Source organism: Ovis aries, chromosome X, assembly GCF_016772045.2.
Source record: "Ovis aries strain OAR_USU_Benz2616 breed Rambouillet chromosome X, ARS-UI_Ramb_v3.0, whole genome shotgun sequence".
Lineage (NCBI taxonomy): Eukaryota > Metazoa > Chordata > Mammalia > Artiodactyla > Bovidae > Ovis > Ovis aries.
Window position 1 is genome coordinate 104,331,695 of NC_056080.1, and position 25,302 is coordinate 104,356,996.

A 25,302-nucleotide genomic window follows, 5' to 3' on the forward strand; every position below is an offset into this window, starting at 1 on the left:
TAAAGTAATTAACCTCCAATTAAAATAAATAAATTTAGATTAAAAAACTAAAAGAAAAAAAATTTTAAATACCAATGTTTTTTTGTTTCAAGGTCCTGTTGATGAAAAAGTATCTATTAGCTCCACACCACTAACCAAAAAATATGAATCAAAACAGCCTCTAAGAAGCATCAACACTGATTCTTCACTTAATCAATTTTGTGAACATCTCACTGAACTGGTTATTTCCTATATAATTTCAAGCATTTCTGATTGTACCAGAGATGGTGAAACAAAACAGAAATCACTAGGAAATGAAGACACAACTTGTAGTGAGGTTATTTTAGTTCATTCCCAACTGTTTGAGCATCAGTCCGTTTCTATCAGAGGACTTGCTTTAAGCATTTCTGAGGTCATTATTCAAATCCTTTTAAATAGTGACATTTTAAAGGAAGATGTTACAAAAGTGGTTTCTGTGAAAGCAAAATATATTTATTGCCCAAAAGCAGCTGTGGCTGACTTCAGTGATCTCTTTCAGGATCTCTTAATAGGAGTGATCCATGTTCTATCCAAAGAAATAGGAATAAATCATCACCTTGACAGCAAAGGAAAAAACAAATCACTCTCCACACCTAAAAGCCATAGTTTGCTCAATTGCAACAAAGCGAAAACTATGAAAAGACAGATACATGCCAAAGGTTGGAAATCAGCTCCAACTCACCAACTTAATCAACTAATACAGAAAGGTAAACTAAATTCTCTAGCATGTAAGTTAAACACTCTGGTTGGTAGCCTAAGATCTCCTGAATCCAAAGAAGTAGTCAACAAAATTTTCAATATTGTTTTCGATTTGTTTTTGCCAGATGAATGCCCAAATTGGGATACAGATTCTGGTAAAACAGCAAGAAAAATGTTCCTATCTTCAAATAACCCGCAAAGGCATAGAATTCCTAGAAATAACCTAGGGCTCTCCCCTAAATCAGCTTTTCTTCTGAATGTTGTGTGTGAGAAACTTATTAGAACGCTTTTAGAAGAATGTACAACCAACAACTTTCTTACGAATAGTCCTCTTTCTGACGAAATATCCACAGAACGTCAGCTGTTCAACACACTTCAAAGTATAGATGATTATTCCAGTTTAACAATGGACTGTGGCTTACCATTTGAGGAATATGACATGTCAGACCTTTTTGAAAATCTGGCAGAAATAGATCAAGAGTCTATGCTTAGTATTATTTCCCATAGTTTGGTAAAATCCTTAATGGAAAAATTGTCATGCAGTATACAGCAACCTCCCAGAAGTCCACCAGTTACAGACAAACATTTAACATACAGGACAAGCGAGAGACCTCCCAGTTTCCCCAAAGCAAAAAGGCCAGAATTAAAAGAATCAAAACAGAGTAAAAACTCTGTGCGATTCATGAGTTATGATAGCAAACTTCTGACAGGACCATCAAATAATCTTAGGGTGATTCATTCCAAGATGCAAACCCCATTCAGTAAGCAATTTTCAGGAAAACTCCCTTCTCTACCTCCTCTTCGAAGACCAGATAAAAAGGCAATAGCCTTTCTTAACATACGATATCCAGGAGGCATGAACACAGGCGTGTACTCTGCCACATTTCTGGAGGAAATAATTGCGGACATTTTTCTTAATCTCACCACCTCACTGCAAGGCAAAAATGTGACTATCACTGAAGCCCAGCTTAATGAGACGAATATATTAGATATCAACTGCGTGGTGAATGAGTTTAATACTGCTCAAGTCACTGTTTTACGGGACATTGAAGAAAAGATGTGTTTTCCACCAGTCTATAAAGAAACTGTTAGTAAAATTGTTGACTCTGTTTATAATGATGTATCATGGGACTACACATTTCAAGTTACCTGTAGTGATCATCTGGTATATGCTGCCATGTCAATAGCAGAACAGATAACTAGTGGCATATTGAAAGAGAGTATAGACTACCAGCTCCCATTGTGCTTTATAAGAAAGCTCATGCCTAATTCATATTACCCTCTCAAAGCCGAAAATATACTACTGAAACTTCAAAACAACCTAAGTGAACTTAATTACCAAAGTCAACATTCAACAGGCTATATCACTATGCTCTCATACTCATTTTTAGCAGATGTCATCAGAAGACTATTATCTCAGCTCATTCCTCCACCCAGTGAGGCTTCATGCTTAGGAAGTAAATACTTAAAGACTTCAGATTTTAATGAGGTATCCACCTGTATAATAAATAAAGTTTTGTTAGCCATTTCAAAGCATAAGATTTGGCTCACTAAATATGATTGTCAATGTGTATATACAGAACAAAACCTTCAAAATATGGTGGAGTCTATTTATAATAATATTTTGCAGATGTCTGACTCACTTGGGTCAATACAGAAAAGTATAGAAAGCCAAAGCCCAATTATAGTTGACCGAATGGCCAGTCTTATTATTCAAGAGATTATTGAACATCATCTTCAACCCTTTTTGTGTGAAGACGGCTTACCTCATTCAATGTCTCCATTGGATGAAATATCAAATATGGTTAAAGAGGTTCTCGGTGAAGTCACAGGGTCACGCAGACCCCAGAAGTCATCATCACTAGGTATAAGGTTTTATCCTAATGCATTTGTAGAAGAAATTGTTGCCAGACTATTATCAAAGATCTTCAATCCAAAATATAACATGGAGAGTGATTTGGATAAAATGACCCCAAAAATAGTAAACTCAATAAACAACCATTTTAAGAAGGCTAAAATCTTCATTCTTCATGATGACCAAGAGCAGCCATTCCCCACTATAGATACAGACACCATGGATGAACTTGTCAATTCAGTTTATAAGAATGTTCTGAAACAGCATGGGCTGGCTGTTGATAGTAAAGAAATCAAAGACAGTGATATTTTTGCAGAAAATATCACCAATTTAATTGTAGCAGCTATATCTGATTATCTTTTTCATCCGCTGTTTTCTGGAGATTTGTCAGCTTCTTCCTACACTATTTTGACAGCAGAGAACATAATTCAGAACATCTTTAGAGGCATCACTAAACCTACCCAGCCAAGCCAGCATTTATCTCCATATAACACTTTGCTGCCATATACATTTTTAGAAGAAATAATCAGAGAACTATTATCTAGAATCTTTCCTTCTGCATCTAACTTGGTTCCATACAGCAAAACTCCAAAAGATAGATCAGAAATCAATCACAGTGAAATCTCTTCAAAGTTAATCAGTGATATTAGGATGAAAATTTCTCAACATGAGATTCGATTTTCAAAAGACGAAGATGAAACTGAATCTATTTATTCAGAGGATGATGTTCAGCGTCTCATTGATTCCACACTCAGAAATATCGGGCAAAACTCTGGGTCTCAAGAAGCAGTTGAGCACTATATCACAAGCAGTGACAATGTTTTTATTGATAGAATAGCAAGTTTTATCATTAAAAATATTTGCCAACAACATCTTCATCCATTTTTGTATGGAAAGTTGCCATTTACTTCATCATATAGATACTTTGATAGTACAAGAAGAAGACATTCTTTTTTTGCCAGTGTTTACCCCTCAGCCTTTTTGGAAGATGTGATCTCTGGAGTTTTAAGCAAAATATTCCACAGAGCATTAGGTATTGTACAAACAAAATCACTAAGAGATTCAGAAAAAGAACTGTTGGAAACAGCCGAAAAATTCATATATTTGATAACAGAAGAATTCTCAAAAGTCCAAGTTAGTACCCTAGAAAATGCTGAGGAACAATTGTGTTTGCCACCAGTAGATAGAGACATAGTGATAAAAATGATCAATACAGCATATAGCAAGGTTTTACAAGAATATGAACTGCAACCTAATAAGGACTTTTTCAGTGACACCAAGACACTGGCTGAGAGGCTTACTAAAATTATCCTGGCTGAAGTTTTTGATTTCCAAATTCCTCCATATTTCATAGCAAAGCTGCCTTTCAAATCATATTCAAAACTCAATGCTGATGTTTTGATAAAGAGAGTTCATTATGCAATCAATACATCAAGACTCCGAAGACAGACTTGTACAACATATACCACCATATTGTCACATACACATTTGGAAAAAATAGTAACTCAGGTTTTATCTCAGATATGTCTATTGAACTGCAGTGCAGAAGACCCATACTTTTTGCAGTCAGACTTCAACAACACAGTTGTGAGACTGATTGATGAAATCATGTCAATAATTTCTAAACATGCAATATGCATCATCAAAGATGGAAATGAAAAACAAAGTGTAATTTCAGAAAACAGTATCCAGGCTATGGTTGATGCCATATATACTGACATTTCTCATTTAAAGCTATACCAGTCTGTTTCGAAAGATAAAAAAGGCATAAGTAATATACCGGTAACAAAAATAGCAAGTTATATAATAAGGGAAATATTTAACCATCATCTTGAGTCATTTTTACCTGGAGATAAAACTCTTCCTTGTACAATGGAGCAAATTTATCAGCAGAGAGCAATAGATCCTAAACAAAGAGAATCATCCTTCATTGTTAATTCAGCTGTCTTTTTGGAGGAGGTAATTTCTGAGCTTTTATGCAAAATTCTTTGTATATTCTCATATGTCTTGGCTACTGAAAATCCATGTAAAGCAAAAGCCAATGTTACAGATATTGTTACAAGATTAGTAAAATCAATTGTGCTGGAATTCACCACTTCACAAATTTTAGTTGCAGATCACTTGAATGAAAATCTCTATTTTTCAGAAGTATACAAAGAAATGGTTAAAAAAACTGTTAATATTATTTATGAAAAAATATTAGATGATTATCAATCTCTGTTTCATATTTACAGAGCTATACAAGATGATGCTGTTAGTTTTGGGGAAAAAATATATCATCTTCTGTTAGGAGAAATTTATGATTATCAGGTGGAGTCATTAGTTTTAGGAAAATTAGAAACTTCTTCCTATTCCTCCCTCCAAGAGGAGAATATCATCAGAAATGTACTCAACACCATCAACAATGATAGCCATGACTTGCCATCATGCATTACTGTATTGCCTTGTTCCCTTTTAGAAAATATGATTTACAAGCTTCTGGCACATATGTTTCCTTCACCTGAGACTGAAATAGAACCAAACGAGGAAGAGGTGCCACCAGATTATGAGTTTGTGAATGCAGCTTCAAAACTAACTGATGATATTATAGCAGAAATTTCTGAACATGAGATTAGACTTGCCGAGGCAGAGGAACATGGGGAAAATTTGCAATTAGGGGCAAGTGATGACTTTGTTGACTCTATATGTAACAATATTATTAAAAAAATTAAGTTTGAAGATGAAGTACAGAAAGATGCATACAAAAGAGGAGGCTCATTCCTTGGGAGAATAGCTGGTTTCATTATGAAGGAAATTATGGACCACCATCTGCAACCATTTCTATGTGATGAAAAATCATTTCCCAGTGACTTACCCAGAATTGATGATGTCATTGAACTCTTGAATCCCATTAAAGAGAAAATACAGTCCTTCCCCCAGACTTCTGTATACTCTGCTACATTTTTGGAAGATGTTGTCATTGACCTTGTTCACAAATTTTATACTCTACCAAGAATTGCTGAAAATCCTAAGGACAAAGAGATATCGGAAAGAAGTATCATGGGCCTGGCTATTAAATTTGCAAATGTTCTGATAGGGGAATTCAGGAAAAGCGAAATTAAAGTTCTAACAAATGCTGAAAAAATGTTTTCATTTCCACCAGTAGATAAAGAAACAGTTGATAAAGTATGTGATTCTGTGTATGATGAGGTGACAGAAATATATGGATCTAAAAATGTTCAGAAACATGATAGAAGTAACACTGTTATAGAGATGGTTGCTGCTTTAACCAAGAAGGCAATCTCTGCTTTCAAGATTCAGCCACTTTTTTCAGGAGGCTGGTCTTCCACCTTGTTTTCATTTCTAGATGTGGATAGCATCATGCAAAGAATTCAACACCTACCAAATAAAACCTTTACAAGGATAAACAGAAGCTTGAAGGAGAACCCAGTTTCTTCACTAGAACAATTCTCTACACTTATTCCCCTAACCTCAGACCTGAAAAACAAAATGGACACTTTGGAAATAGATGGCAGAGCAGTTAATGGAAAAGAGAACTTCAAAAAGAAGACATTAATGAAAACAGGCAGCATCCAGCAGCCAATATGTATTAATATAAGTAGTAGTATGAAGAGCAAAGTAACTACCATAGCATTAGAGTCATTTGGAGGTATGGCAAAGAAAAAGAAAGGGGATGAAAAAAAAAAGGAAACTTCAATTGGAAAAGATGAGAACATATCAAAACTTACTTCAACTACAACCAGTGTGAAAAGTAAAGATACTCTGGGGCCGGATTTGGGTACAGCATTTACAAAGAATGAAATCAAGAAGAAAGACCGCGTGTCTAGAAAAGATGAGAAAGGGCGAGGTGATGAGCTATATCAACATCTTTCACCAGCTATGGATGATATAAAAAACAAAGTTGTCCTGGGACCAGGTTTTGAAATATGTGGTAAAAAGAGTGACAAGAAAAAAGGAAGTTCATTAGGAAAGGGGGATATACCTCTTGAATTACCATCTCTGACATCCAACGTGAGAAATACAGAGATCCAAGAAAAGAGGAGGGATTCTCCAGCTTACCCAGCTACAAATGACAAAAAGATCTTACATTCTAAACATGCCCAGAATGTCCCTGTAAGCATTTACAGAAATGTTTTAGAAACATCTTCTCTCCAAGGACCAGTGGATGATTTAAATTACCCAAGTCTCCTAGGTGAAAATGCAGCATATGTAACTCAAGCTTGTGGCAAGGATTTTGCCCAGCATGCCTCAGTGAATTCAGCTAAACAAAATGCTCCTCCAAAAGACGAAGAGAGTGAGATCCAAAGACAACCTCGTAAATGGGACAATCCTCAGAACCTACTAGAAAATAAACCCAGGATTTTCCCTGCTAACTTTTTAGAAGATGTTATCTCTGAAATAGTTAACAAATTGATTTTTTCTTCCTCACTGGATACATATGATGCATGTCAAAATGTAACCAATGATGTAAATCCAGCTGAGCTCCATGGCATGGCTATGAAACTGATTGATTCCCTGTTAAAGGAGTTTTCGGATGCTCAAATTAAAGTATTAAACCCGGATCAAGGAATTAAGTTCCTTCCATCTGAGGATAACATTTCAGCAGTTCATAAAGCACCTCTCAGGCAAAAAGAACTGTCTGTGGTTAAAAGACCTTCCAAGAAAAAGATAATTATGGATAACATACCACCCATACATAACATGGCATCTGCAACTAAAATACCTTCTTCAGATCAGACACCTTTTATGGCTAAAATACCATCAATTGATAAAATGTTGGTCAATAAGGTTGTTCACTCTTCTATATGCAATATCTTACAGGATTATAGATCGCAAGACTCCATCTGTGAGGACATAAATTTTAATGTTGAAAAATTAGCGAAAAGGCTAGCTAATGCAGTAATAGAAGAAATTCTTCAGTATCAGCTAAACTTGCTACTTTATGATGAGGTTTCAGATTCAAAATGTTTGCTTCTAGAATCTACGAAGGTTATGAAAAAGGTTCATAAAGTGGCCCAGACAGCCTGCAAAGAATGTCAAACATCATCGCCATATACCATAATGCTGCCTTACGAATTTTTAGAAAGGATAATTTCTTCTCTTCTATCAAGAATTTTTTCAACAGTAGCCAACGCTAAAACAGAAATGTCTGAGGATAATTTATACACAGAGTTAGATTTCCTTCAAATGAAGTTAGCAAGTACAGTTAAAACAGAGATTTCCAAAGATGAAGATATGATTATACAGTACGTAAAATCCTTACATCCTAATGATGATGAAATTATTCAGTTAGTGGTTCAAACTGTTTATAATAATCTTTTGCCTCAATTTGGATCTCAAGAGAACATACGAAAGTGTATTAGCAGTGGTTGCAAAATCCTTTCAGAAGCCATAGTTAATTTAGTTGTACAGGAAGTGACTGGAAATCAGTTACAAAACTATTTTTCTGGAGAACTAACACCACTTCAGTGTACAGAAATTGATAGTACTATTGAAAATATCCTTAGAGGTATTATCCAAACCAATGAAGTTCCCCAGCCTCAACCATCCTGGGCTTACAAACTGCCTTTTAACATAATAGAAGAAATTGCTGTAAAGTTTTTGTCAAGGCTTCTATCTATGTTTCCAAAAGCAGATAAGGAACAAAACAATTCTCTGAACACTGAAATGCAAAAAATAAGCTCAAAAATTTTGAGTTCATTCCAACAATATATCTCTAAAAGTCATATTACCGTAGTGCCACGGGTCAAAGAGTCCTCCACTGTATCTTTAACAGATAGTGCAACTATTGAAAAAATAGTTACTTCTGTTTATAGCACTGTTTTAAAGCACTGTGGCTCCCATATTTCAGTGTACAAAGATTTAATGGGTAAGAGCAATGTCCTTTCTGATATAATAGGATTTTTAATGGTGAAGGAAATTTCCAATTCAGAATTTCATCCTCAAGAACAGGAAGAAACATCAAGTTCAGAGTTAGTTCTAGAAGCCGTCAAAATTATGGAAAAGGTGGCGAAGATTATTGATGATCTAAAGTCAAAGAAAAAGCCTCCCACCGAAAAAGAGGCTGTATTAGATGCCAGGTTTTTAGAGGAAATACTTGCCTTGTTCTTGGCTAAACTAGCCAAGTTGCCAAGCGCCTCAAGCAAAGATGCTGAAAACTTATCAAAGCCTGAGTTAAATAAAATTGCATCTCAATTAACAAAATCCATGACAGCTGAAATTTCCAGGAAAAACATTAGTATTGTAGCTGCCAATCCTGAAGAATACTTTTTAAATCCAGAAAGCATAGAAATTATTTCTCAGATGGTTGATTCTGTTTATAATTGTGTACTACAACAATCTGGAACACATGAAGAACTTTATCATGATATGAAAGATACAAACCACATCTTTCCTAAAGAAGTGGCTTCTTTAATTATCAGGAAAGTTTCCAGTTGTCCATTAGCAATGATTAGCTCAGGAGATCCATGTGCTAATCTCTTTGGTGATTTGGACATTGATCGAATTGTTGAAAAGGTGCATGAGCATGCTATCAAAATAGAACCTGGACTAGAGCAAAAAGGGTTAGATCAAGGTTTAAGGCAAGAGGAGCTTTCAGTTAGGATAATTCCTCACCTTGGCAAAGAACCAATTAATATTGATCCCGACATTGTTGCAGAGCACTTAGGGGTCATTTCTATAAAAACACAGTCTCTTAAGAAGCTGCAGACCGAGTGTTTAACTAGAACTGGACATAGCATTGAAACATTGAGAAGAGCATCAATAAATGGGAAGCGTTACTCAACTGAGATAACTGCTGCGGGAAACAGAAAGAAAGAAAAACGTATTTCTTTGGATCAGATGGGACGACTGAATGTAAAGCCTTTAGAGGTAAGTGCAAAGGCAGTGGTGAAAAGAAATGAGCAATTAGTAAGACCTGTCTGTCGTCCTTCTGTGATTTCCTTTTTCAGGGAGGTCTGTGGCAATACACTTGTAAAGTATGGTCAATTTTTCTTGCCCAGCCCAGTAGAATTAGGGACTCTGATTCCTCCAGTACAATCCTCTGCTTTCCTGGGACTAACCCCATCAGTGATGTGGCTCATGTAAAGGTGGCAGGCTAGTTTCCAGTAGCCAGTCATACTGAACTGCCACTTCTTGAAGAATGGGAGTGCAGAGGAACACCCTTAATAGCAAACAGAGCTGATTGGAATTGTAGTTTTCATTTGGCAACTCAGAGGAAATACAATTCTGACAGTTCCCACAATTCTTTTTAATGGATATACATTGTCATAGTACTATATGAGTCCAAAAGGGCCAGTTAGAATATCAGCTAAACTAGTCTCTATTGGATTGAAATCCTCAATTTTAAAGCTCCTCAGAAGTATTGTTTTCACTTAGTAACATTTATCAACAAACAGACCAAAAGCTCTTTAGAGTTTTCTTCTTATTTCACTTTTGTTCCCTTTGTTTCCCAGTTCTCTATATACATCCTCAGCACAAACTAAGTTTCTTTCCCATTCTAGCCTTGTTCTGGATCCAGTTGTCTTCGTGCTGCTATTTTTATGAACTAGTTTCTCTGCAGTCCCATATTTGGACTCCAAATGTACTTCAGTAATGGGGATCTGAATTGCCAAAATGCTGTCCTTAGTACAATGCAACTATCTGAAAAAGTAGTTAGTTCTGTTTGCTGTTCTTAGGGGCAGTGTTGCCAGGAGATAGAGTTCCACTGATCAACCCCATTTTCTCATTGAATACCAAAGCCCCTAGGTGTAAATGAGCCTCTTGCACTGTGCACTCACACACCTGTGGCTCACAAACAGAGCAAAGTTCTATGGAACTAGCCTGCCTGGAGCCTAGGCCCAGGAGCATGTTTTCCTTAACACCATTTTCCAACTCACTTAACTAAGTCTCAGAGCTAGTGAATACATTGATGGGTACTTTTTTGTTGTTGTTCCAAATACTGAGACTGTCATACACTGATGGAAATCTCCCTGGTCCTTAGTTTCTTGGACTAGATAAAGGTCCTTTCTAGCTCTCAAATGTCCTTTTCTCTCTAGGCTTTCAAAATTATATTAGTATTTACTTAGAAGTCTTCATTTATATGTAAGTAATTCCTTGGGCACAAAATCTGTCTAAACTGTAGAACATGACTCTCATGTCATTACTTCTTAACCATCTGCAGACATACCCATCAGTTCTTCTTCTTGGTTACCTGCTTTCTTCTCTTACATCCTTTTATCAGTAGTTTAACTATCTCTTATAGCCCAGAGGAACTTGAAAGAGAATAGCTAATCCAAAACAACTACCCCTGCTAACCTTAAGGGAAGTGAAAGTTGCCTTAAGGAAAGTAGACACAGATCGAGAAGCATGCTTCAGTTGTTTTGATTCCTTCCAGCTATCTGAATAGGAAAAGGCAACGGCAACCCACTCCAGTACTCTTGCCTGGAAAATCCCATGGACGGAGGAGCCTGGTAGGCTGCAGTCCACAGGGTCGCACAGAGTCGGACACGACTGAAGCGACTTAGCAGCAGCAGCTTATCTGAATAGCAGTATGAGGATGAGGGTTCCAGAAAGAACAGCTGGCTTTAGAAAACCCAGACAACTCTGTCAGAAATCCACAAGCCAGGCCTCATTTGCTATTTTGAGGTATCAAAACTTCCTAATACACCAGACACATGCCTATTAAAGGCTCATACTGTGTCACATTCACATTCCAAAGCCATATACAATGATCTTTTTATTTTGTCTTTGACCCCTTTCCCTCCAACACAGATAACCAAAATTGATCATTTCTTACAGTTCTTTAATTTTGGTTTGCACAAAGGATATTCCTTTAAGGCAGCATTTATCTGAAAATCTGGTTTGCAGTGTTACAGAGGGATCTAAGATTGATAACTCAAATTAACTTAAAAGTTCTGTGGCATCATCAAAAGGCTACAGAAATGGGAAAAGTTGTTTAATTGTAATGGTCTCTTCCTTAATGTCTTTAACATTGCAAAATGGAAAGTAACATTTGACTAGGGAAGTGACGAGAATGAAAATTTACTCTTTGAAGCTTCCTTTGGAAAGTATGTTCCAAGGATTAGGGTGTTGGAGGGGTGAGGAGTGAACATTCAAAGTCCTTCACAATTTTGCCATTATTCATCAGTTTTAAAAATCCAGGTCAGCCAACACTTTGTCTTTTTCATGAAAATTTCTTTAGATTGGTGTATTAGTTCCCTAGTAAGAAGTTCAGAAAAACATGTTATCATGTCTAAATCTGTTATAAGACTTTCAAAGCAAATTATGAAAACAGTGTACTTAAAGTATGCATTTTGCATTTCTTGATGAGTAAAATGTAAAATTTGAAGCAAAAGGAGGAAACTTAGGGTCTCTTCTTTGAACTGGACTGTTAATCTTGAATGCAAAAAAAGAATTATAGAAAAGAGCAAATATTGCTTTTGATTTTCATTTTTCTTTTAAATATATGACTAATATATAAGTAAAAGGCACTTAAAGTAATTTTACTAAATTGAAATAGAAACCATGTGAAAGTTGCCTTACTATTCAATACAATAGAACCACAGCAAAAATGACTGAATTGATTGTTTTTTAACATTCATTGTCTCTTTAATTCCAGGCTTCTAGTAGGAATTCATTTCAGAGTTTAATAAAGCCCGACATCACCAAAGTGGAGCTTTTAAAAGATGTCCAAAGCAAAAAAGATCTTATCATTCGGTTAATAACTCATGATATTAGTCAAGAAAATTTAGAAAATAAAGAAGAAAGCTTAGCTTCTGATGAAGATGAAGTTGTTTTACAAGAGGTTATAAAAGAAGAAGAATTTCCAGAAAGCCCACTTGAAGATCAAGTAAAAGAAGACATGAATCTCACTACCAGCACAGTGGCTCACCCTAAGCCACCGATTAGCAAATGTAGTCTGAAAAAATTTTTGTCAGTAGGAAAATGTCAGCCCAAATCCAGTGTAACTATAATTCCTGAAGTGTCACCAGCAAAACAGACGGAATATGAACAGACACTAAGATCTGTTTCTAGCATTGATGTAACTACCTCAAAATGTTTGACTGTCACAAACTCGCCTTGGGAGAAAAAGACACAACTGAGCGTAAGTGAGAAATGTAACTATCAGTGACCAGGTTTCTATAGAAAGGGTAGAGAGTTTCACAAACTTAGTCCAAGTAATACACATTGGGTAGGAAGATAAGGGCATCAACAAGTAGTCTTTCCCAGCTCTGATGATATTTACAACAAAAGGGAAATGATTAACAGATGAAGCCAGGAACCTCAATTGAAGAAAAACAGATCATGGAAAGAGTTCTAGGCTATTTAGAAGGACAATAAAAACAGAAAATAGAAACTGGTTAGGAGAAATACAAGCTAATTATTTAAAATGATAGGTTGTGGGGGGTTTTGGTACCCTGACCTATCAATATTCATTGGAAGTTTTGTGTGTACCAACTCCATTCCAGTGGGCAGGACCAGAAGATGGACTTGAAGGGGAGTAAAAACATTGATGCAAATTCAGCCTATCTGGGTTTGAATTCTGGCTTTGTCACTTAGTAGCTATGTGACTTTGGGGAAAGTTATTTAACCAGCTTACTGGTTAAATTACTTATCCAGCTTGTTAGTTGAATATGTTGAATATTCCCCCTGTAAACAGCCCATAAACTCTAGCTCTTAGCCCTGGTTCTGTACCCTTCTAGTGGTGATCTGGGCCTCACTGACTTCTTGGGTTAGCCCTACCCCAAAAATTGTACCTTACTCATATGTATGGGGATTACACATGATTTAGAATTTCCTAGTAAGACAATCCCATGGATTATCAATTTGCAGGAAACCTGGGTTCAATCCCTGGGTGAGAAGATCCTTTGGAGAAGGGAAAGGCTACCCACTCCAGTATTCTGGCCTGGAGAATTCCATGAACTACAGTCTATGGAGTTGCAAAGAGTCATACATGACTGAGCAACTTTCACTTCTTTCCAGTTAACTCAGAAGCAGCAATGAACCAGAGAAAACAAAACACAGGGATATGACTCTGGCCAGTTCAGGAGCTCATCAGGTCAATAGTCTCACTCAAACTCTGTGTACTGGGATCTGTTTATTTACTGGAAAGCCATGTGAAATCTCATGACCAAACAAAGTGTGCCTGGTCAGAAATGCTGGCTATATAGATAACTAAGGAAATGTTGTGGTATATTTTTTTTATTATAGACACTCTTTTGTGTCTTGTATTTTTCCAGGAAACAGAAATGAGACCTAGCACTGAACCAACACATCACTTCATCCATAGAATGATGAGTGCATCTTCATATAATGAAGAAGATCTGCCTTCATTTACTAGGTACAGTCAGTTAAAGTAATACTAGTTGGCTAAGGGGGCTTCCCTGGTGGCTTAGATGGTAAAGCATCTGCCTGCAGTGAGGTAGACCCGGGTTTGATTACTGGGTCGGGAAGATCCCTTGGAGAAGGAAATGGCAATCCACTCCAGCACTCTTGCCTGGAAAATCCCATGGATGGAGGAGCCTGATAGGCTACAGTCCATGGGGTCACAAAGAGTCAGGCACGACTGAGCGACTTCACTTTCATGGAAATAGAAATCTGAAATGAAGATTATGTTGATGGGAAGAATGGGCCCCTCAGGTAAACCTGTGAGGAAGCCAGTTTAGCCCTTCAATCTCCCCTCACTCCTTCCCCTAACTCCCCTCTGTGTTTACTTCCTGGGCCCTCCCTTCACATCTTTTCTCCTGTTCCTATTTATCTGGTCTCTACTTTCTTCTGGGATCTACTTTCTAGTATAGTGATCTATAGTATAGTTACTTTGAGTCTTTAATATGTTAGGTTCTTGAATCTGGGAGCCAGGCTCTGAGTCAACAGTCCTCACACTAATGGCTCACCTAAAGGAGTTCCCACTTAGTTCATGTATGTACCTAAATGCTCAGCAGGGTGACAGTCAGAAGAATCCCAAGGACATAGAGGGGCAATGTAAATTAGAGCACTCAGGGAAGAATTCTCAAAAGCATTAGAGTTGGAGTTGGGCTTTAAATGATGGATAAGATTTAGATAAGACCATCCAGGTTGGAAAAGACTATAAGAGAAAGGCTGGACCATGTGGTATCTATAGGGACAGGGTGGACCAAAGTACACTGAAGTCTTAATAGTTTTTCTAGAATAGTCAAAATATGTCTAAAATTGCCCTTGTGTTTATAAGAATATTCACAAACTGGGAACAGTAGCACTCTGTTTTTGTTTTTTAAAACGTTTTATTTTATATAGGGGTATCACCAATGAACAATGTTGTAACAGTTTCAAGCAGACAGCAAAGGGATTCAGCCATACATATACATGTATCCATTCTCCCCCAAACTCCCTTCCCATCCAGGCTGCCACATAACATTGAGCAGAGTTCCCTGTGCTATACAGTACATCCTTGTTGGTTATCCATTTTAAATACAGCAGTGTGTACATGTCCATCCCAAACTCCCTAACCATCCCTTCACCCCACCCTCCTCACTGGTAACCATAAGTTCAAAACAGTAGCACTTTGTATCATGGGAGAAATAGAGCATAAGGAAGAAAATCCACCCTGTTCCAACTATATCCTTTTCCACCTGGCATCATGAAATTAAGGTTTCTTTTTGACCTGATGCCATTTTAGGACATCCATTCCTGGCCCACCACTGGCTTTATCTCCACTCACGCTTGTCTTAACATACATAATTAGTATTGCAGGCAAATCTCAACTATTGGTATGATTGCATAAGACAAATGGGAACATATAAAACCAAAGTCAGTGTAGCTGTCATTTTTGAGAACTCACAGACATACCATTCCAGGTTTGCATCTATATAAATAGACTTGTACAGATGGTTCTTTAACAGTCATTATTATTCATTAATCATTGTTCATTCCTTCATATAAAATACAAAGAAAATGAAAAGTCTTGTATCTTTTCTTTAGCTTTGATGACGAGCGTTCCACAGATCCAAGTGCCAAGGTTACAGAAGGTTGGATTGATTTCTTTTCTTACTTTAAATTAGATTGTATTTAAAAAGAGAGTTTGTTCATCACGTTGATGACTACTGAGTTTTCCAGTAGGCTGATCTAAATTGGAGGAATACTGAGTCAGTTAACCAGTTAGTGTGATGAACTAGTTTGCTTTTTCTGAAACACTAGTAAGATTCCATTAATAATTGTGGTGAAAAGTATGTAGTGTGACTATAAGTTTACAGTTACCATGATCCTGTGGGAAATATCCAGGAAATAAAGGTTTATGACATCTATATGTAGACTACAGCCCATGCTACTAGGATTTAATCATCTCTTTAAGAATGTATGCTTGCTTTATATAACTAGGTTAGCCCTAGTAAAATATATTTAAAAGCTTTTAAAGCTAAAAATGAAACCTGCATTTATTTGCTTACATTAAATCCTGGCTAGGGTGGACCCCACTTTAATTCTGTCTCTGTTAAAACTGACTCATTATTTATGAGTTGGGTTTGGTCCTCTATTCTTTTAAAGCTCAAAGGATCAACGTGGCTCTAACAATGGGACAGCACTGAGGTAAGGGTGTCATGTTTACTGTAAAGATGGCCTGAAAGCTCCAACTACAGAGCTGGAGTTGGCCTTGGTTATTTCAAGCCTGCACCCACTCAAGAAGTTACTCAAGAAATACATCCTCTCCGTTTGAGAGTGGGAATAACATTCATTAAAAGATGAATCGTAGAATGGAGGTAAGTTGCCAGAATCCCATAAACAGGTCATCGTCAGAGGAGGATACATCACTGGTGTGTTTCCTGTATTATGGAATCATAGGCTGTCAGAGCCAGAAAGTAGCTAGTATACCTTATTTTACAGCTGAAGAGACTGAGGTTCAGGGTAGGGAAGTAACTTGTCCAGGGTCATACTGTCAGTCAGAATATAGATCCCAAGTCTCCTAAATCTGAATTCAATGTCATTGTTTTCTTCAACTTCACTGCAGTGAGTCATGCTTAGATAAAGGTATCCTGTGATAATATTGCACCTGTCCAGTTCATGCATTCATTCACATTCAACAGAGTCACTGAGCACTTTCTTCGGGCTGGACTGTTCTCAGTTGTGGAGATACAGCTGCAAATGAGAGACAAAGTCTTCACCTCCTTCTAATTGGGAAGGGGATATAAACACAATGGGGCTTCCTCTGGGGTGGTGAAGAGTTGGACAGGACTGAGCGACTGAGTATAGCACATAAACACAATAATTCTAGATAGGAGTAAGTACTTCCCATTTCACCCAAGATAAAAGCCAGGGTCTTTACAATGGCTTACAAGACCACACATGGTCTGGATTCCACTCGCCTCTCCTGGTGACCTGTCTGACCACCTCTCTTTATGATCCCTCTTAATCACTCCACTCCAGCCACATGAACATTTATCTTCTTCAGATCTTTGCTGAAATATTATATTCGAAGTCAAAAATTCCCTGAACACTTTTCTTTAAAACTGAAACCCCAATGCCACCCCAGCACTCTCTGCTTTAATTTTATCCCTAGTATTTGTACCATCTGAAAGCTTTTTTAAAAACTTGTTTATTGACTCTCTCCCTTCCCTAGAATGTTAGTTCCATGAGGGCAGGGATTTTTCTCTGTTCACTGTATCCCCACATGTCTACAAAAGAAGCACAGAGTAGATACTCAGTATATATTTGTGAAATTCATGAATGAATATGAGAAAAAAAATAAAGAGCCCAAGTGATATAGAATGACTGGCTAGATTAGTTTGGTCCAAGAAGTCTAGAAACATCAGATCTTAATAACAGGAAGTGACCACAAGAAGATCTGGAAGCAGAGGGTCCCACACACAGAGTTCAGTAAGTGCAAGGGACCCTAGATGGGATGAGCTTGGCATGTTAGAGGCATCTTCCCCAAGACCTGTGCCCAGAATTTGAGGATCTCACCTCTTTTGGTTTCTTCTGCTTGCCTAGTTTCTGCAATTCTCTGATGAAATTACTGAGGTTATTTTTGTGCCAAAATGTGTACATGTCTCAGAAATAACTGTTTTCCAATATTGTGTTTTGGTCACAGAAAGTCTTGAAAGTCCATGTCTGGAGAATTTGAGCAGTCTTAAGGTAAATATTTTTCACTGGCTCCCCTCATTGTGAGCCAGTGGAACCCTGACAGAAATGAGGGAGTGCCTTAAAGTAAGGGTGTAGTGGTGTGCCTTGAGGGGCCTCAGGAAGCACTCCCAGTTGGGGCCAACCCCTGGTTGAAGTTATTGTCCCCGAGTTAGTGCACAGAGTAAGCCCCTTAGCACCTGAGAACAATGGCACGCAAGGAGTGAGTCCCTGGAACTGGAGGGCCTGGTGGGGGCAGCGAGGGAACAGATGCTTCAAATGGAAGGGGCGCTGGCTGAGGGAAATGAATGCTGGCTCCATCTGCTTTGCAGGGTACCCTTCCTAGGCAGCTTTCCAAAAATCTGCCCCACTCCTTAGTGTGATCCCAGGAAATTCCCTCTACCTAAAGCCCTCTTAGGAAGTCTCTGAGGAGACTGAAACTACAGATCCTCCTAGATCCTCCTCTCTGTTTTGTATTACTTTTGCTTCACTTTAACCATCCCCCAGCATGCGTGTACACACACATAAAGCCAAACCATCCCCCTTATCCTGCGTTATTTTCTTCATAGTACTTAGGTCACCATTTAGTCATTTATTCAACATTTATCAAGTGCCTACTATGTGCCAAGGGCTAGAGATACAGAAGTAAACAAAGCCATCAAATATTTCTGCCCTCATCCTCTGGCAGAGGATTCACTTGAGTATCAGCTTCATGACAGCAAGGGCTTGTCTCTTTCACTCATAACTGTATGCCCAGCACCTAACATAGGACTGAGATAAGGTAGATGCTCAATAAATGTTTGTCAGAAGAACAGCCTTAGCACCATCAAGTCAAATTTCTCTAAGTCAGGAGTGCCTCAGCTCCTACCCCCATGAAGCTGATGGACAGCCCTGTGTGGGAACTGTTACACAGAGCAGAGGTTCTCAACCCTGGCTGCACCCTGGAATCAACTTTAACAACTGACGCCCAGCATCCCATCCCCAGAGATTCGGATTCAGTTCATCTGGGTTGCAGCCTGGGCCCTGGGTGATTTTGATGAACAGGCAGTGTTGAGAACCAGAGTTAATGGACTTGTGTCTGGCCATTTAGTAGCATCTGCCCCTTCCCCTCCTTCCTTTAGATAAGGAATTCTCAACCTGACTTCATGCTAGAGTCACCTAGGCAACTTAGAAAAGAGAACAATGCTTGCCCCAGCCTCAGGGATTCCTGTTCATTTGGGGCGGGGTCCAAGCATGCATATTTGTAATATTTCTTCAGATGGTTGTGTTGTGCAGCCAATGTTGAGAACCAGTCCCTTAGATTGTTCTGTCCCAGTTTATCCCTTTATGTAGTCTATCCTTAGTATCTTAATCCACAAACCACCTCAAATCCAAAACTTTCACCATAATACTCTGCTCTCCATACCAACGATAGGTGTTGGTGTGGAGAGCTTCTCTCATCTTGCCTTCATTGATTTGCCCCATCCTTTTTGCCCGCCCTCACCATGGCACACCTAGCCCAGCCACCTCCACCAGCCTATTGCAGGCCCTTCTGGGACCCTGCTGCTTCTGCATTCCAGAGGGTGAGGAAGGTCCACAGAGCAAAGCCAGCACCTGAGCCACCATCTCCACCCTGCCCCCTCCAGGCTGCTGCAACCTCACACTACCACTTTCTTGCTCCAGACCTCACAATGGTTAAGAATTATTTCAAAGAAGATTGGGATAGTAAAATGGACCTCCCCTTGCCTCCTTCTTCCCTTAAGACCTCCACTATCATTATCTTTGCTCAGAGAAGGATCGAAAATGTTTTATTTGTTCCAAGCTCCAGGAGGGGAAGGGCAGCATGGCTGACATTGTTTAGTGACCTGGGACATGTGAGCCCTTGAAATTATCCACCAGGGGCAGCCCTTGTCCGAGTCGGCGCCAATCCTGGGTGTCCTAATTAGCAAGAATTATGAGAAGTCGTGCCTAGGAATAACCAAGTCCCAGAAGATAATTCTTTGAGACTGAGGGGCCCTGAGATTTCTATGTACAATGCCACAATGGTTGTGCTCCCTTCAGGGTTTCTAGTGTTTCCTGTCCATCAAAGGGCAGAGGCTTAAGCTAGTATTGCACCTTTGTCTTGGCAGTTTCTCACCCTCTATCAACGCAGAAGTGACCTGACCAGCCAATATTCCTCAAACGATGCCACTTCAGGTACAACAAATTTATCATTTTAGAATGAAGCTCTCAATTACGTCATTTTGAACATAGATTCACCCCCCTTGCCCATCACATTGAATGGCTCTTGCCTTGCAGCACACCCACCCAACCACCAATATGAGGATGAAATAATATGACTTAGTATGTATGTGTGTGTGTGTATGTGAGTCACTCAGTTGTGTCTGACCCTTTGCAACCCCATGGACTGTAGCCCTCCAGGCTCCTTTGTCCATGGGATTCTCCAGGCAAGGATACTGGAGTGGGTTGCCACTTCCTTCTCCCTTAGTATGTATGTAGATTGCAGTTTGCAGGTTAATATGCAGTTCTCGGAATTAAACCTCACAGCAAAGGAGTGACAGGTACTGGAAGTAACATTTATTAGGGACTGGCCATGTACCAGGCATTCTGCTAAGTGCTTTTCTCACATCCACCCTGTGAAGCATCATCTCCATTATATCGACAAGGTAACAAGTCACTAAAGCTTATCATACCATGCTTCCTTGCAAGTCTCAAAGTTGTCTCTCAGAGAGGAGAAAATGGAGGCAAATGATCTGCCTGAGGTGGCACAGCCAGCAGGTGGCTGAGCCAGGGCTCAAACATCACAGGTCTTGAGGCTCTATCCCGTATTCTTTTTCCTGCCAAACAGGGGCCACATCTCAGAACTAAGCAGTGACCAGGAACTGCCTTCAGAGTTCACTGATAAGTAGAAAAGATTCCATCTAGGTTTCCAAGTAGCATGTCCAGTCAAAGAGTAAAATCACATTCTTCTGTGACTTCAGTTTGATGGGGACACCTCCTCCCAACCCCTACATTCTACACATTAGAGGAATTCACTGAGAAGCAGTTCAGATAACCTATGTTTGTTCCGATAAGGGCTTTTGGAGGAAGAAATGCAGAAATGGCTCACCCTGTGCTAAGGTGCTTAAAGTAGTAAAGCTCCCCACAGAGGACAGTTTACATTGAATTTGAAATTACAATGATACCTGCTTAGGAAAACCCACCCCAAAAGAGTGGAATTCTGGACCAAGACAGGCTCATTGCGGCTTATTTTTCATGAATAGGATTTTGGATGAATCAAAATCCGTTCATGGTACGACATGTCATTCCCTAGCCCTTGGCATGTGTCATGGCCATAAACACCCAGGTACATTTCTCTCTTCAGAGTGACCAGTACCAACCAAGTGAAGTCCATGGTGCTGCCCACAAAGCAGATCAAAGCAGCAGCAGGGTGTCTTGAAGGAGATCTGGAAATGGTGACCAGGCATCTATATTTTTAACAAGACCCTGTTTTGCAAATTGCAAAAACAAAGCTTTATTTTTTCCCCCTCAAGTTTTCAGAATGTGGCCTTGCAGTATATGCTTGAATTCTATAACTAAGTCTGTCTTACTTTTTCAGAAGAGATCTCTCCATTCAAGCCTTTACCTTTGCCTTTGCAAATTTTGGCTTTTTCCTTATTAATTTCTTGGTTGTTCTTATTTTGTTTAAACTATCAGCACATTCCAGTACTGCATTATTGATCTGAAGAGCTAAACTATTCCCCCCGCCCTTTATTTGGGGTTAAATTTGCTATCTGCTACCTTAGTTTTAATCATAGATCCGTGAGGTTCCTAAGAGAAAAACTGAGGATTTGCAAGAGGTATAGGAGAACCATGTCTTTTACTAGAAATAAATGTGCTTTATTGCCCTATGTCTTTTTATAACATCTTGTCACAATGCATCAGCAACAAAGATAAATGCTCATTTCTGTCCTTATAGATACAACAATCATTTTGTTAACATCAACTATTAGATGCTTTAAGGGCCCTTTGCACAAGTGGTATAGAAAAATGAGTCTAAATGGGGACTTTTATTGGCCACACAAGTCCTGTATAGCTCACACAACAAACAGATCACTTGGGGTCCGACATCTGAAAATATACCCAAACTGAATGACAAATGACAGCCTTTTATAGTGCACAGCTGCTTTTGCCTGGACATTTTGAAATGGACACCAGAACTGTTGAGAGTTGAAAGTTACCCTCTTGTGTGGAATTAGCTCATCAGGCTACCCATGTGACCTTAGACAAGGCATCTGACCTCACTGGGTTTCTCCTGCTTTCTTCCCAAGGCTGCCAGAAGGAGCAAAATACTCTTTGTGAAAGCACTTTTAAAAACAAAAGCTATTATATAACTACTTATTTCTGAATCCTAAATGATCACTCGCCGGGGCCTGACAGCAGTTGGAAAGCCTGGTAACTGATCACATTTCTCTCTTGGTTGTTCACAGACTTTGAAAAGCCACATACTTCCTCTAGACAGGGGTCTGAAATGATGAGGAAGATATCATCAACTTTCTCCAAAGTGTTTTCAAGATCTAACACCGGTGTTCCAAAAACTTTCTCACCCTCACCCCCTCACCAAGACAGAAAATGAGACTGTAATACCCAATAAACATGTTGACCTTCCTCAAAAAATAAATGGTTGTTAAAGCTGACATTGTGTCCTACACACTGATTCTTATAAGTATTGAAAGTAAGAGCAAAGAAAGCATAAGAAGGCAGTTGGAGAAAAGGAGGGTTTTGATAAATGCTTCTGACAAGCATTTTGGGATGAAAAGGGAAGCTTTGTGTCACATATAGATGCATCTAGCAGGCAGTGTAGAGTTGAAGCTCTGCTCTTGAGGGCCCTGCAGCCTTGCTGGGAAGATGAGAACTTCCAAGCAAAGCTGTGATACCAATAAAACAACATGTCATCACATCTTTCAGGCACCCTAGGTGTTCAAAGAAGGGAGTTGTTGCTGTGGGCTGGAGTGGTCAGGATACATTTGCTGGAGGAACTGGAATTCAGACAATCCTCAAAGGACCGTTAGGATTAGGGAGGCCTTGACCGCACCAGGAAGGCTATCCCCTCAGGTCACACATCTGCATACACTGCTGCCATGCCTGAACAATTTAGCTCTGGCCCATAGGACATTCTACCATAATGGAAACGGTCTGTATCTGCTCAGTTTGGTACAGGAGGCACCAGCCCCACGTGGCTATTGTCACTAGCGTGACTGAGGAACCCAGTCTTTGCATTTTATTTCAGTTTAAATAGCCACATGTAGCTAGTGGTTCCCTTATCAGACAGCACAAGTCTAATCTGTACAAGGCCTCAGGGACAGCAGCCAATTCCAATTAGGTTGAAGGATTCCCTGAAAGTTCATTTCCAAAGTCTATCCTCAAACAAAGACGTGTAGAGATCTAACTCCTCAGGGGGGCTTTGAAGCCTCCAGGCATCCTCTTGGTCCCTTTAAGAGACATGCACCACCAGTGTGGCCAGAGAGGAGCTCATGGTTTCCAGTCATATTTGTGCCGCTGCACTTGTCAAAAAATTGATGGAGAAAGGATAAGCCCCATGGAGAACACCAAAGTCAGGGAATCACAAATAGAAAATTGGAACCTGCATCTGCCAGCTGGCCTCAAGCAGTGCTTGACTAGAAACGTCTTCCATGAGACAGAAACACGTGAAGAAGATCACTCACTAGTCATTCTCATACCCCAGCTTTATCTAGGAATTTAGGTCAGTGGAAGGTCTCAGCCTTATACTAATGCCCAAGGGAATTATTTCTATGAAAGTCAATTTCCTTTATGCTGTACCTATAGTCCAGAGATGTTAAGTGAAGTTTAGTAAATAGAATGGCAGGCAGTTCTGCCCAAATATCACATATACCTGCATTGCGCTGCTTTCATCTCATTTTCTGCCCTTACATACTGAAGTTCATCGCACGCAGCAGCACAAGTTTTAAAGTTAGCTTTTAAAGATCCACAATGACGACAAGCACTGATCTTACATAAGCCTTTTATTAAAAAGTAATACCAAAAAATAAAATTTTTTTTGAAGTAACAGCAATCCAGTTTGGAAATCAAAAGTTATAAAAGCTACAGTGAAAAGTTTCCCTCTCCTCTCCCAGCTGTTGGCCTGGTTCACCTCTCCCAAAGCAATCTCTATTACCAATGGGACCACTATCCTCAGAGATAGGCTTTGGATAACAAGTGTATTTTCATATGACTTTAATAAGAAGTCTAATATCCTCCCTCAAAAAAGGCAGAAAACAGAGAAGAGGGAGGTGAGAATGGAAGGAGAGAATCCATGCACGCTATCTGACAGCTATTATGTCCTAATATCACTGCATTTGTCGTCTCAAATAAAGTCAGTCATTTTTTAAAATGCTCTTTTGTCTAATGAACTAAATGTCAAAAGGTGAGCACCAGAATGGGAGGAAAGGTGCCTACCATAGCTCTTCAAAGTCTGCTGGCCAAAATACATTAAGAAAGTATGAGCTGGTAACTACAGTCCTTAGAGATAGAACCATTTAAATATTTTTTTAAAATGAAAGCACTAAAAGTAACAATGCAGTGAAATAAAATGCAAATTGCTGCTAAGTCGCTTCAGTCCAACTGTGCGAACCCATAGACGGCAGCCCACCAGGCTCTGCCATCCCTGGGATTCTCCAGGCAAGAGCGCTGAAGTGGGTTGCCATTGCCTTCTCCAATGCATGAAAGTGAAAAAAAGTGAAGTCGCTCAGTCGTGTCCGACTCTTAGCGACCCCATGGACCGCAGCCTACCAGGCTCCTCCATCCATGGGATTTTCCAGGCAAGAGTACTGGAGTGGGTTGCCATTGCCTTCTCCGAAAATGCAAATTAGAATAACCCAAATGTATCACAATATACCTTTCAGAGAAGAAAAAAGGAATGAAATGATAAAAACCCAGTGTTGCCCAGATGTAGGGAATTACATTTGAACTCTACAGTGGTGACAATCCTACGAATTTGATCTTTCTGAAAAGCAGTCTAACAATAAGATGAGTTATGGTTCCAGCTGTACTTTTGGACCTGGTAACTACCTTTAGGTAAATTTGGTCCAAGGGAATAATATAAAGTGAAAAAAAATGTAAAAGACTATATAAAAATGTACATAGCATTACTATTATGAAGAAAAATTAAAACAATCCTAGTGGGACACTGGTGTGATGTATTATCAGGAAAGAATGCTATACAGGCACTGAAAAATGATAAGGATAGTGAAAATATACACACAAAGAAATGCAGATATGAAATAAGTAAAACCAGCACACAAATAAAATGTGAGCACAAAATAAGGCCCTGTTTGGGCCTCCCCACACAGGGGCGCTGGGAGGGGAGGCATCAGTGCCCCTCCTCTCCCCTCTCGTGTGTGGACGTGTTCCAAGGGGCCCAACCGGACCTGCCAAGCAAGCAGGACGTGAACCAGAAGGGCCAGAAGGTGGCCACAGACCCAAGGAGACCCCAGGATTTCCTACAACCACCAGGGAAGGCTAGAGGGAAAAAAAAGAATGTCACACTGATAACAAATACACAGTATACTTTATGATTTGGCAATCATATGATATACTAATAAAAATTCAAAGAACTTATGAGAACTAAATAATCATGGAAGACTTTTTTTTTTTTTTGCTGCTGTTAGCTGCTTGCTAACAAATGC

At 39.2% G+C, this 25,302-nt stretch overlaps 2 protein-coding genes across 2 annotated transcripts in view; one reads left to right on the top strand and one right to left on the bottom strand.

Annotated features, from left to right (window-relative positions):
• Positions 1–3,374: 3,374 nt before the first annotated feature.
• The window catches only part of LOC101108032 (RNA-binding motif protein, X-linked 2-like), a 41,178-nt gene continuing 19,250 nt past the window's right edge, over positions 3,375–25,302 (bottom strand). Inside the window, exon 4 of the mRNA XM_060407631.1 lies at positions 3,375–5,579. Within this exon, the coding sequence (XP_060263614.1) occupies positions 5,551–5,579 (29 nt within the window). The 3' untranslated portion in view covers positions 3,375–5,550. The remainder of the gene's footprint in view (positions 5,580–25,302) is intronic.
• On the top strand, positions 5,654–21,047 carry LOC132658778 (fibrous sheath-interacting protein 2-like). The gene is made up of 3 exons (XM_060407630.1): positions 5,654–9,442; positions 12,171–12,656; positions 13,792–21,047. The coding sequence occupies exons 1-3, from the start codon at positions 5,696–5,698 to the stop codon at positions 13,909–13,911; spliced, it is 4,353 nt and encodes a 1,450-aa protein (XP_060263613.1). The 5' UTR covers positions 5,654–5,695; the 3' UTR covers positions 13,912–21,047.